General features: G+C 28.9%; 1 protein-coding gene across 1 annotated transcript; it reads right to left on the bottom strand.

Annotated features, from left to right (window-relative positions):
- Positions 1 to 3,041: 3,041 nt before the first annotated feature.
- LOC130447166 (exportin-1) lies at positions 3,042 to 14,581 on the bottom strand. Its single transcript, XM_056783861.1, has 6 exons — positions 14,483 to 14,581; positions 11,107 to 13,133; positions 10,867 to 11,043; positions 10,140 to 10,430; positions 8,148 to 8,756; positions 3,042 to 6,264 (listed from the first exon to the last, which is right to left on the bottom strand). Exons 2-6 carry the CDS (start codon positions 13,066 to 13,068, stop codon positions 6,118 to 6,120), a joined length of 3,186 nt encoding a protein of 1,061 aa, XP_056639839.1. The 5' UTR covers positions 13,069 to 13,133; positions 14,483 to 14,581; the 3' UTR covers positions 3,042 to 6,117.
- Positions 14,582 to 14,851: the final 270 nt, after the last annotated feature.

Here is a 14,851-nt window from a genome sequence, read left to right as displayed (position 1 = left end):
GAAAAGAAAAAAAATACTACTGCTATCCAGTACAAAACAAGTTTATTTTAAACTTTGAAAAATATAAATGACATAACTAATCAATGTCTAGTATACAGTATGAGCAAGAAAGTAACATAAGGTTTTTTATCATCAATTATATGGAAAAATGTTTATAAAAAGTATTGGTTGTAATGGATAGTCATTTAAGGAACACCTCCAGTTTTGGCCAAAATTGACATATTAAATTGTTGGTGAAGACTAAAATTCAACATTTCAACTTCAAGTTTCAATGAAAGATGTGGGCCAAGTTAAAATGAAAAATTTTATTGGTGGAATTAATGAACAAACTTTTGACTTGAAAAAAGAACCAAGAAATCAGTATTAACGTCCACAAATGTGACGTTTCAATATCATGAAAATCTATGACCCCAAGAAAGTTGAAGTTTATATACTTGCTGACAATTTTATTCAAAAATTTATGACTGGCTAATAATCCATATGGATGACTTCAAACTGTTCTAAGAAACAATATTTGTAGATTTTGTTTATATAATTTGAAAAATGAAATACTAATTTTTAATAATAATTTGAATGATATTACTTCTCATTTCATATCTGCTAACATATAGTTTAGTTAGTTAATTAAGAAACAACAAATATATATGATACTTGAATTTTAAATAACTTTTTCCCAGGAATAGTAATAAAAAAAGGTTTCTATACGTTACCAACTTTTTCAGTGTATGTTGATGGATCTAAAGCTATTGCCAATAAAAAATAATCGAATATATTTAATTCACGAATGCCAACTTGCACCGTGATCTCTATCCACCGTTTAAAACGGTTCAAGTTTAAGTTATGTCACCGATTTGGGGAAATTTTTTTAAAAATTAAATGGATTGGTACAAATACCTTCATATCATACATTTTAAGGTTAAACAAGCAGTTTTTCGAATTTTTCTTTTATATTTCAAGAGTTTCTTGTGAAATTCACCTAATACAATGAATACAAAACGAGTAAGATCATCAAATTTTTCTTCTGATGGAAAAATACATCTAATTAATATTAACGCAAAATTTATAACCATTATTTTTTCATTGTCTCGTCATTGTATATGGTAAAAAAAGCCGTGAGCAGCAGAGCTCCATCACGAAAGTCGAATTTTTCGTCGAATGTAGAATTTAACTAATACACAAACAAATCTTTCCATAAAATGATTTTTTGGAAATAATATCAATTCTCAATCTTATTTCTTTATATGGAAAATTTGCTATTCCTCAATAACTTTTCATTTCACAAGTTAACTCTCTCTCTCTCGAATGAAAATTCATAATTTCAATAGACCCGGTGGTCTCGAACCCTCTTGTTCAATTCCAATTGACAACAAAGAAAAAATTGTCATAATGACAAGAAATTTCGAAAATGGGAAGTAAAAAAAATCACCCTAGCAACGATCATACTCGTATTATTCATTAAATAGGAGGCGGTCCAGTTCAACAATTACAACGATCAAAATGATTTCGGACGTGTTGTGCTAGAAGAAATGAAGAAGAAAACGTTAAACTTGAAAAAGACAATTCTTCAACATCACTCCTACTTGCATGCGAAGCTCGAACCCTCTAGTTAAACTTTTTCTGGCCAAAAAATAAGAAAATATAACAAAAATGACCATAAAATGGAGAGGGGTGGAGATGGAAAGTTTCGACCTAATAACTCTAATAACATCAATCCGCCGCCAAAAAAGCCATGTATGCTACTTTGGTTCGAGCAATTGCTTGAGAGATGAAAATAGCTTAAACAGATATATATATATATATATATATATATATATATATATATATATATATATATATATATATATATATAAACTACAGACATTCGAAAAACCATCATAATCGTGTTCAGGAGGTCTCAAAACATGGGAAAAATGATGTGCCCCCCATTTTTCTTCTAGTCATGCCTATCGTAATAGTCTAATTTTTCTTTGAAAAATTCGACTAAAAAGTGCAAAATAAAATTCCAGGATAATTGTATTGAACAAGGCAATGGCAGTTTCTGGACAAGAAGTAAAAATCATGAGATATAGAGAATTTTTTTAACCTTGATGATGAGAATTAATAGAATAAAACCGGAGTAATGTTATAAATTTAAATAAAAAAAGTTGTAGTGGAGATCTGTAGAATTCAATAAAATTATCTAGTTACTTTCTTGGAATAAGTGACTTTTTTGTGTGCTAAATCTATGTACAGATCAACCACTAGTAAGTTTTTCTGACAATCATTCAAAAACAAACTGATTTTAAATGTCCATCCTAGTAGTACCAGTAAATTTCTTAATATCTCATTGTAAAAATATGAGAAATTCGGATCAAAGAACAATATACCTCAAAAATAATGGGATATCTATAAAATCCTATTATTCGCAAGTCAATTTGAACTCTACCAAGGATCGTAGGATATTACAGTGAAAATATATTAAAATATAATAAGGAAGTTAATCTATGGCTACTAGAAGAAAATGTGAAATCCATACGAGACTATCCTCAATTTGCTCCAAAATTTTTATAACTGTTGGCTTTTAAACTCTGAACCTTATAAAAAAAAAAGAAAAATTATCTGTATTTCTAAAATGGTCCGCTCTACTATGTACTCCTGGGAAATCCCATATCTACATCTCCAAAAAACCAAAATCATCTTCTTATATGTCGTCTGCAGCTTTTACTGCTGTCGCTTTTGATATTTTTTTAACACAGTAAACCAAAAAAATGTCTTGATATTTGTAGATAGTAATATTTTGTAATACCAATAGTGATAATTATTGTTTTTCTACACAAAATTACCTGAATTATAGGTTAGAAACTGTTTAACTAAAAATTAAATCAGTTAAGCTCCCAATTTTGGGGGTTTAATATGATAGTTTAAAGACGTTTATATTCTGTAATATTGCTCTTCAAATCCTCATATAATAAGTAAAATTTTTGCATTGATTTGTGAAACGAGTTATTAGCTTCTATTTTGAGGGCAGCATTGGAAAGTTTAGGAATAAAATGAAAGATAAATTTCTATAAATATTTATTTTATTAGAAAACAATCGCTTTCAACGATATAATAAACATAACTGTTTCTAATGATTTCACCTAAAATCAATTAATACATACCATTAACAGTCAATCTTGCACACAAACAAAAAAATGCATTCCATTGTTTTTTCTTCAATTTTATCTCAATTACAAAACATGTGTTTTGTGCTTATTTAGCAAAATTATTTAAAATGTGTGAAATTAGCTATTTATTAAAATATTTTTGTACATTTCATTTTCTGCCGGTCCAACTAACTAATTTTCCGAAGTCCCCTAATTATACATTCAAATTGGAAATGAAGGGGGTTCAAAAATGAGGATTAAAATAATTCATATTTTTGAGCAGTAATGTTTGAACTTCAGCGACATGTTAGAATAAATACAGATGGGAGTTTATGAAATATGTACCATTGAAAGATTTAATGGAATCCAGATATATATTGGTAGGCCTCATCATTCAATTACAATAGACGTTGAAAAATAAAGATGAGAAAATCCATTCTTGGGGACTAAGCAAAAAGCTTAAATTAGTTGATTTGTAGCATGTAGAAGAAAAAATTGTACAATAGAAATCGATTATGTAATTAGGTATTATATTAAACAAATATCCTGGTGGAGACGAGGATCTTATTTACCTAATGAGTCAATCTTGAAGATCCAAATCCATTGCTAGTTATAAACAAATAGAAATTCAGGATTTTGGAAAAAAAGGAATTTAATTATGTATTAGAAATTATTTCGTTAATAAACAGTTACATTAATAATTTTTTTCATTACTTAGAGAACTTACAATAATAAATTTTGAAACATTTTAGATATAAAGAAGGTAACGTAAAATGTGAGAAAAGTATTTTTGTTGAAAAATCATGATGATTTGAGTCAATAAAAACAAATTTGAAAATATTTTGTAGTTAATTAGTTAATAAACAAGTGGTGGAAAAATTTCTACTAATTAATCATAAAGAGTTGACCCAATTTTAAAAAATTGTATGTCAATTTATAATTTTTTATTAGCTGAAAAAATTTTCAAACCAAGTTTTGGAATTTTTCAAAGTTTAATGATCCGATCTTATAAAGTGGGCATATTCAAAATTCACAACAAAGTATAACAGGTTATTTAAACAATTTTATTAAATAACAATCTCTTAACATATTTAAATATTCATTTTAAAACTTATTTCCAGCAAAAATCGAAGTTCGCTTGCATTTTTAATAGTTACCTTTTTTTATTATTTTATGAAACATACTTGCTTTAGATGCAAAAATTCAGTCATGGAGACCTATTTTCAACGTTAAATCAAAATTATTAATAGCTGGGTAGAAAATCAGGTTGGATTTCTTTATTAAACATGTTTTTCTAAGAATATTTTTCTCAAATTTCTTGTTGATAGGTTTTTAAAGATTTGCCAACACTAAGTACAATGTGGAAATTTTTTAAATGTTGAATACATTTTCCTACGCGTCGTTTTGGATCAAATGAACTACTGTACCAATTTTTACAATCTTTATCTCGATGTTTTACAATTTACAGCTAAAATACCATTCTCCTCGGTTCCCCAAAAATAAAGTAATATTCCATCAATTTTTTTCTGGTTTGTATTATCAAAAATTGCATTTAAATTTATACACACAATTAAAGGTATAACTATTTATTTAGATCCCTCTTCGCTAAATGTTATAGTAAATCTTACTTTCAATATTTCAAAAATTTGTAGATACTATTTTTCTTTTCCATGAGATTTTGTGAAATATAGTCAGAACTAAAAAATTTTTGTGGTATTAGAATCGTTTGACCATTTGCAAAAACATTTTGTATATGGTTCATTCCAATTTATTAGTTTTAACTATCTTCCATATCGTTTCAATCGTTGATGTGCACAGATTATATCACACAAAACATGCCTGGAAACTTGCCGCACTCATATGGATTTGTGAGAGAATTCTAAATAAATTTCTATTTACCAACACAATCTCTTAAAAGGTGTTGAATATTGTGAATAATAGTTTATGGTGACCACAATTCATCCCTCAAAAATTGAAAATATTCTATTTCTAAATTTTTTCTCGAGTCAGTAATAAAGTTTTCACAGTATGTTTTATAGCGAATAAAATTCATAGAGAGAGAAACTAAATCAAGTTTTTATTTAATTATTATTTCTATAACAAATTAGTGTTTTAATCATATATATATATATATATATATATATATATATATATATATATATATATATATATATATATATATATATATACAAAATGTCATTATCAAACATTTTAAGTACAAGATGACCAATCAATTTTTTTGGTAGTTATTTACAACTTACACATTTTGTTTTAAATTTATGAAGACAAAATCTGGTTGATTTTTACGCCATATCGACAAATTCTATCTATGTTCCAAATATAAAATTAAGGAAATCACACAAGTTGAAAAAACTTCTCTTTAATATGTCGATTTTTTTCTTATAAGGGACTTCGAAGAAAAATATAATAAATTACTTAAACCCCACAAAACTAGAGAAAAATTTAAAAATTACCCTCCTAAATCCACACGCAATCTATTTAAGTCAAAAACAAATTAGTTGTAAAAAAATATATAAAAATGTTTTTTTTTAAAAAGCGTCTTAATATTAAGAAAATGGACCGCACAAAACACATTTACACTGGTATATGCTCAAAACCAGAAATATGATGATACAAATAGAAAAATATCGATCTAAGTATCCCACTGAAATGTATCAATCATTCAAAGTTTATTACAAATTTTCTTAATTTAGAAAAAAAAATACTATGCAAATATAGATGATGGCTTCTCAATTACCAAGGAAAGTTTTCCTAGGACGAATAAGTCGCCATTTCCAAAAATATTTCATTTTTATTCAAAGTTTTCACAATTTTGGAGTGTTTACATAAGAAATATTCGATTCCGCTATTTTTCTATTCAAATCTAGAAATAATTTTGTACATAAACTTCGTAATTAGTGATTTTTCCAATGGGACACAATGTAAGTTTTTTTTTAATTACACAGTTTACTATTTAATAGCGAGATAGTTGTTAATCTTGCATCTCTTCGGGAACTTCGTGTGGATTGAGAATACCTGGTACTGACAGTTCGATACGTCGTTTTTCAGCTTGAGCCAATTCTAATGCCTTCTCCCTTTCATCCAAATACAAATCTGAATCATCTTCACCGGTGTATTCCTGAAAATCAAATGTTGATCCATTACTTGGCACAAAAAAGATATTTCAATTTTAAAAATAGCTAATCATATATGGAAAGCATTTTTGAATGATTTGCTCTAGATCTGTCCTCTCTCCTGTGTTTTGTAGCATGCTTGGTTAGGTACTAGTTGTTTTTATTGTGTACTATAAGTAGAGTATCAGATGTATGGAGTGGACAAAAAAAAATAATAACAGAGGTGATTGAATTGTACAGAGAAAGATTTTGTCTATGGAAAATAGAGGATAAAACGTAATTCAACAATATTGAAGTTCTCATATGCAAGTATTTCATTAAATCCTCTCTTTCATCCTTGTGAAATGAAATTCTTAAAGCAAAGACGTGTCCATATGGATTTCTTTCTAATACCAATTTTGTTCTGTTTTTTGTATTTCCACCATGCGTAAACCTAGTAGTTCTACTCTTTTTTCTCTCATCCATTTTCAAGACTTTCACACTACTGTCGTTACTATCTTTCCTTTCGTCATTAACTAACAGATTTGTCATCCGACACATTAGACTTGGCAGTCCGAAGTACAACTAGATGGTTTTTTAGAGGGCAATGACAGTTTTGGTTCATGACAGATCAGATTTGTAAAATGGAATGACAGATCTGTACAGAAGGACAGATCATTTGAAAATCCCCTCTGTATATGCCTAGCTATATTGCAAGCAAATCATTATTATATAGAGGTAGAAATATAACTTTACGAAAAAATTTCAACAATTATTGTAAAAGATACAGATTTAATAAACCAAATCTTAGATTCAATTAGAGGACCTATTATAATAGCACTAGCAGCTTTAAATCTTATTTCTCATTTTATTTTGATTCAACATCGTTCCATATTTCAATGAGTCCAAAAGATGTCATGTAAACTGTCAAGAGTATTATTAAAAAAACGACTTTCAATTGTATCCCAAAATTACTTTATTGGATTAATGCAGGGCTGTTAGCTAACTAAAACATTTTGGTATTTGCCTTATGTGGTTAAGAAATGTTCTAAAAAAGAAGTGAAAGATACTTGTGGTTCTAACACGTGAGCATTAAGATAACCATGATGGTGGGTCCTATATCATTAATCATATATATATATATATATATATATATATATATATATATATATATATATATATATATATATATATATATATATATATATATATATATATATATATATATATATATATATATATATATATATATATATATATATATATATATATATATATATATATATATATATATATATATATATGATTATATCCATAACAAATAGGCATAATCTGGAATCATTATCATTACATTCGTCCACCAGTCGTCTTTTCAGTTCAAATGATCTCTTGTTATTTTAGTTAATATACTGGGGTTTAATGGTGATCTAGCTACAGGCAAATTGGATCTCAAATAGAGAATAAATACGTATATAGAAGTGAAGTTATCAAATTTAAATTTTGGCCAAGTTTCTAATAAATTTTGTATTGACAGGAAGTGAAAGCTCAATGATGAATGTAAAGTGAAACCGAATAGGAGACAGCAACAAACTGGTTTGAAACTCGAATAAAATATTTTGATAATAGATGCTAGAGATCTTTTTCTACCAAATTTTTGCTTAACAAGTATTTATAATTTTTCTTTAATCTATGCCACCTCTTTTTAGACTCCCTTTAACTTCTGTATGCTCCATTATTGAACTGTATTGTTATACAAGAATAATCCTCATATTTCTCCAGTTGATTTTTTTTAATATATTCAAACAACCAAAAATTGTGTATCCTTAAAAAAGATTGGAGTGGCCCAGTCATACAGAAAAATATAAATGAATGAACTTTCAAATATATATAAAAATAGGTATTGACTTACTCTAATTTGGACCAAGAAGTCTCTCAGATGTTCCTTGAAGTGAGGTATGTTTTGATCTAAATTGAACATCCCTTGTACTGTAATCTTAATCTGGTTGTCAGTAAGATGTGGAAAGGCAGATTTCAACAAAGTGGCCGTGAACTCTTGTATGTACAAAACATTATCGGGATTAGGACCTAACTGACAATTCACCCCTCCCATTTCTACCAAAGAAAATATGTATGCTAAAATAGTAGCATGCATGGACAATCCTGAAGAATGAGATGTATCAGTAACCACTGAAAATATGTGTTGTAAAATGTCAGTCAAATAAGTTTGATAGAAACTGGGCGCTGCAGCTTCGTGTTGTTCAATATTTTGTAATAGTTTCAACAAAATTTGTAAACCGATATCGGCAACGTTCCTCATTGTGTGTTTAAATGCCCATATGATGCTGTCTAATACTAATTTGAATTGTGTAGGTGGGATATTAAGGAAGGCGGCGAAACAGTGATTATTTACTGCTTGAAGAAGTAAAAAGAAGTTCGTGCGGTGTTCTGGGTATTCTTCGAAATCTTTGTTGATCATCTCCAGTGTGCATTCAAATATCGCATCAAATATTTTCGGAACCTGCAAACAAAATAAGAATATTTGCAAAATTAAAGGAAGATTTCTTATTCCTATTCATCCTATAAACATTCTAAACTAAAACTACTGATTTTTGTACCATTTTAAGTATTTAAAGCCTGGTTCACTATAATATGAACAAGGTAGAGATTTAAAATCTGTATGTCTAAAGAGGAATCCTTCTGAACATACTTTTACTTTTTAGAACACATTACTGCAGTATTTATGAATGATATGTTTATATATCAACATTAATGAATAACAAATTATAATCATAAATATGACATTAAAACTTTCAGTTCGTCTGTAATGTAAGAGTAATGCAAAATAAAAACCAACTTGACATAAATTTGTAGAGAATATAGATTTATCAATTAATATTATTCATATATATGGGTACTACATGCAGGTCTTCTAGGCCAATAGCTTTAAAATGATTCCTTTCCGCTCTCTCCTATTTTTTGCTCCATTTTCCAGTCCTGATTTCGTTTCGCTTATAGGTCTTCCATAATATTTACCTTGGTTTTCCTTGTATTTCCATAATTTTTTTTTGTTGCTCTAAAATCTGGCATTCTCTGTTTGTGACCCAGCCACTCCCTCCTTTTTAACCCCCTAGTATCCTCCTGAGTATTTTCCTTTTCCATATCTAAATTCTCTTCTTCTCTTTGTCATCCATGCTTCTAGATTTCCTCCCTCGTCACCATCTTGATAACCGCCCCAATATATACATAACTTTGAACTTGTTCTAAACTCATTTTCTGCATTCAGTTGTATTTGATTTATCTTTGTTGACTCGTAGATTCACTGTCTGTCATTTCTATGAAGGCTCTGCAAATTTCCTTTAGCTTCTTTTACGATTTTGAAATGATTACTACATAGTCTGTGTATGTAAGTAGTTATGATGTCCTTGTTTTTAAAATCCCTGTTCTATTCAAACCGATTTTACATAATATCCATTCCAATATTATATTGAACACTGTAATGGATCTCCCTGTTTTAATTGTTTTGTTTTTGTATGTCATTTTGGTAAGAATTGTTACCATTGTTGGAATGTTAAGATTGTTCATCTAGCTGTACAAATAATTTCTATTGACAGTACCACAAGCTTTTTGTAAATCCATGAAAACTAAGTAAATTTTCAGTTCACATCCATACTCCATTCTTTGCGAGCCTCACTGTGAGGCAAACACAATATTATTCATAGAAATAAAAAATTTAAAATTCACTTATATAAAAATAAACGGACATTGAATTTATGTACATATTGAATGGTAACTATTTACATTCGGACTCTGTGATATATATTAATAGTTAATGAACAAGAATGATATTTCTATATGTATACATTTAACTAAAACTGATAATACAAAAGAAAAATTCGTTTACCTCTAATGTAATATCGCTTTTAAGCTTATTAACTATAATAGCGATAGCACTCAGCACTTCTGGTTCTCTTGCTATAGGAACCGGGGTTCTTTGATAATCAAATAAAACTGCGTCTAAAAATGGAGGAATGAAACTTTCGAGCACCATTGTATTGTCGTCCGATACAGATATCCAATCAGATATTAATTTCAATGTTTCTTTTTTGACAGCCCTCATAGATTTTATTAAAGGCTGTTTCATCACGGTTTCACCATTAAGTTGAATAGCTGCCGTTATGTTTTCAGACATAACCTGAAATGATAAATCACCAATAACATTATCAAATTAGAAACAGAAAAACTTTGCTAACTATTTATTATTGTACAGCTATTTCGAGACTGACATTGAAATGATCCATTGTGCAATGAGGAGAATTGTTCTTTAAGTGACGATTTATATCTTTATTGTATGAGTATTGTATACCGTAAAATTTATATGAGGGCAGACAGCAGTGTAGATCTTTCCAGATTTGCAACTATAATACAAGATTGAGTTATCTATATAGAAAAACTCAAGATCACTGAAGGGTTACTGGATAATATAACTTAACAGGTAAGATAAATTAAAAACGTATATTTAGAAAAAATTGCAAAAGGGGTTAGGAATTTTAACCATCAAATTATGAATAAGATGAAGATTAATTTCAACAAAATTTGTAAAATAAGACATTTTTACAATAAAATATTACCTTATACACATTCAACATATCCAAATATATACGTCCTAATTGCATCACATAAGCATGATTTAAGGTCTTACAAGCTCGAACATTGGTCTTCAATATACTTGCTAACTGTTTGACAATTTCTATTTCTTTTAAAATGTCAACGTTCTTACTAGCCTGACTAATGATATCATCCCAAACCTGAAAGTATGAAATAATATCAAGTTTCCACCTGTGATGCCTAATAAAAATTAATTAAATTACCTGATTAGGTAACAACATATACTTTTCGATCAGAGCCTCTTGTGATGGTGTATCATTTTGAGCAGATATCATGTAACCAACAGCTTCATAAAATGTGTGAACTTGTTGTTGTTGAAGATCGCAAATGATAGTCGAAATGGACGCCAGTATATCCTCAATGAATGGACAAGTTTCTGATATTTGTGTTGTCACAAAGTGCCTCTTACATTTCATAGCAATTTTAATAAAAGTATCACAAGCCATATCCTGCACTCCATCGTGAGTTTCATGCATAAATTCAAATAATTTATTTACAACAGTTTTCAAAAATTTCCAATGAGCTCTTAGAAATCTCGGATACTGTCCAACAACGTACATAATATTGGAAGCAATAATAGCTTTGTTGTCCTTTCCACGTTTTTGTTCACAAAGTCCTAACAAATCTTTAATAACAGTTACAAGAAATCGTTTTTCATCTTCTTCGTGCATTGCACCGGATATACTACCAATAGCCCAACAAAGAGTGTTCAAATTCTTCCAGGACCATTCACTACCATTTACTTGATTCTGTAATTTATTAGTCATAATACGCTCTGTATCTGGACAGTCTAAATGTGTGAGATACACTAGGGTCTCCCTCATATTTTTATATAAATTAATTGAATCGGTATCTTTCATAAATTCTCTTACAACCTCACCATTATCATTTTCCACTACAAGCACCTCCTCTGGTTTAGCCATTCGAGAAATCATAATATATCTAACTTTATTTAGAATTTCCTTATAAAAATCTTGAGAAAAATTGTTGTAGCCTTCACTTTTTTCTAAGCAAAGTCCTACGCTGCGGTGGGATGTTTCTCGATATAGCTGAGATGTTAAACTGTTCCAATATTCGAGGCAAATCTTGAAGATTTCCACTTCTTCTACTTCAGAAACGAGTACAAGATACTTTAAAGCCTTTTCCATCGTATTATAGGAGCTCTGGGCAATAGTAGCACGATCTTTTAAAAATGTACAAAGGAACAAAGCCAAGTTTTGAATGAAATTTTGCTCTTGATCTTGTCCACAAGCATATGCTGTTTTAATATCAGTTTGAATTGGTAGCATCATTTCAATCTGTGCCATGGTTTCGGTAAATAATAAAATAAACATGTTATCATAATTTGTAACCTTAACACCAGCGATCTCTGTGAGACAATTTAAAGTAACATTCCGAAACATCGGTACAGGTAGAAATTTGAAAATTAATGTATTAATAAGGTTAGTCTCAAATATATAACCGAGAGGAATCCAGTTCAAGAATCTGAGCAGTGTTTCTAATGTTGCATTGATTAATGGTGGATTCTGGGAGTTTTCAAGAACAAATTGACATAAATGAAATATTGCAGAGAATTCTGAACACATATTATCTTTTAAATGCTTTGCTTGAGTTTGTGTGATTTGGCCAGCAGAAAAATCAAATAACTCTTCACTCAGTAATTTTAAAATAATCATATTGTTTTGACACAAACTTTCATTTGTTTTACTTGCACCCACAATGTCCGTTATAAAAGTTTCCCAATTTTTAGGCCATTCTCTCTTTAATACCTGTACCAGTATCATGTTTAATTTATTAAGATAAGTTTTGTTGGCTTCCAAAACCTCAGGATCTGAACTAGTTTTGATAATCAATGAAACAATGTATTTTTTGATACCTTCACATTGATTCCGAGGCAACACTTTCCAACGAGTTTTTATTACTTGTTCCAAAATTTGTAGAGCATAATATTTTGTTTCTTGATTGGTAGAATATTCTAGAATCGTATCCACCCTTGTCCAAGCATCAGGATGTTCTTTCAGTGTTGTTAAAACTTCTTGTGCCATTCTTTGAGTTTCTCCATTTCCAGCATACATACTAACGACCACACTATCTAGGAGATTTATATCCAGCTTTTGGTTGAAATCCAGCAATGCTGCTGCTGTTTGATGTCCTAGTGCTGCCATTTCACTTATATTTAACTTTCACCCCTTTTGTTCACAAAAAATCAATCATTCCATCAATTGCGCCGCTAAAACAAATTTTACCATTATTATTTATACATTCATCAACCATTTTCAAAATGATCAATATAAAAGCAATGAAATGGTTGTTTGAATAAGTTTTAACCAATATTAGTATCACAAACTTCTAAATTTAACTGTTACAAATTATTTTTAAATCATAAATATCCAATTACAGATATAATTTGATTTGAGAAAATTTCAATTTCAACATCATATAAAAATTGACATCTAAAGACAGTGGAAAATATGCTCATCAACTAGGATTATAATGGATGCAAATATAAAAAATAATGCCATAGTACAAATTAGTATTAAATTTTGCTATATGAAATTGAAAACACTATATGACAATGAACAAATTAAACTAGAAAATCTAGTTGTATAAGGTTAAATTAGACTGGAAGCAGGAGAAATCCAATATCAATTGCAGGAATAGATGCTATTCCATTAGATATTGAAACCTAGATATAAAGAACAGAATAGAAATAAGTTGTCTAAATAACAAAAAAAAAATAATAGTGGCATAGCTCAGAAAGTATCTAGACCCATATTAATATTTCTAAATTTTTGACACTCCATGGATAAAATGCATCATCTGTAAATTATTTCAAAAAAACAGCTTAGAACCTTTAGTATTACATTTTAAAGCTTGTGTATCATATAGTTTTATTTATACTTGGGTTCTGAGCTTCTTGATTTATTTCTTATTCTGTTATATGGTTGATTTTATTCATTTTTGTCCTTTTATTTACTTTATATTTTATGAACTTTACAGCTTAAACATACAACTAATATTATCTTATACAGAGAAGCAATTTTACATATAAGTCTGAATGAATAGTTGTGACTTTCAAAGGTGAACAATCTCTCAGTATTTAAGAAGAAATTATCCACAATTTATACTAATTCAATATGAAATTGGATGGTTTCAAATACATTTGAGAAAACATAACATTCCACTAACTGATAAAATCCATACAATTCTAAATGGTTTCTGCTAAGTAGAGTCGAATGCTTACATACATGAAGAATATATCTGAACATAAAAAAAGCCCATGTTGATTCATACTAAAGGTACTAAGTTGCCTCAATCACACTGCACACAAAACAAAACAGTTTAAAAGTAAGGTAACTGGGTATCAAATAACGTGCTTTATTAAGATAATAACGTTCGCATTGCCTAGGATTGAAGCTATGCATCCATTTCACTCAAACTTTTATGTAAAAAAATATTTGGATATGCTTAACCCCACAATTCCAAAATTTATTTTTAAATATATATATATATAACAGTGAACTAGTTAAAAATAATAAGAATTTACTGAATAAAAGATAAATATAAAGTTTTTCTTACTGTATATCCCTAATAAAGCGGATAAAACACCAAATTCAACAGCTCTCTCACAAAATTCTCACTACAAAAAGCGCAAAACCAAATACGACATTACAAAATGATGGCCGGCAAAGTAGAAACCTCACTTCCCACCAATATCGGCGATCTTTGTTTACTGTCAAAACTGTCACACTTATAAAATTATATTTATAAAATAAATAATCAGAATTCTTCTAAAGGCATATAGAAATTCAAATAAGAAAAAAAATTGAAGGGATGAAATGGGGTAAAATATATCTTTTGAATAGTAGTAATTAATATTTAGGAATTTAAAATTTGTTTCGCCTACTGACATCTCCAGGCGAATTCTGTAAGCTGTTAATAAAAAGG

Source organism: Diorhabda sublineata, chromosome 1 (assembly GCF_026230105.1).
Source record: "Diorhabda sublineata isolate icDioSubl1.1 chromosome 1, icDioSubl1.1, whole genome shotgun sequence".
NCBI lineage: Eukaryota > Metazoa > Arthropoda > Insecta > Coleoptera > Chrysomelidae > Diorhabda > Diorhabda sublineata.
This window is presented reverse-complemented; position numbering and strand designations above follow the sequence as displayed.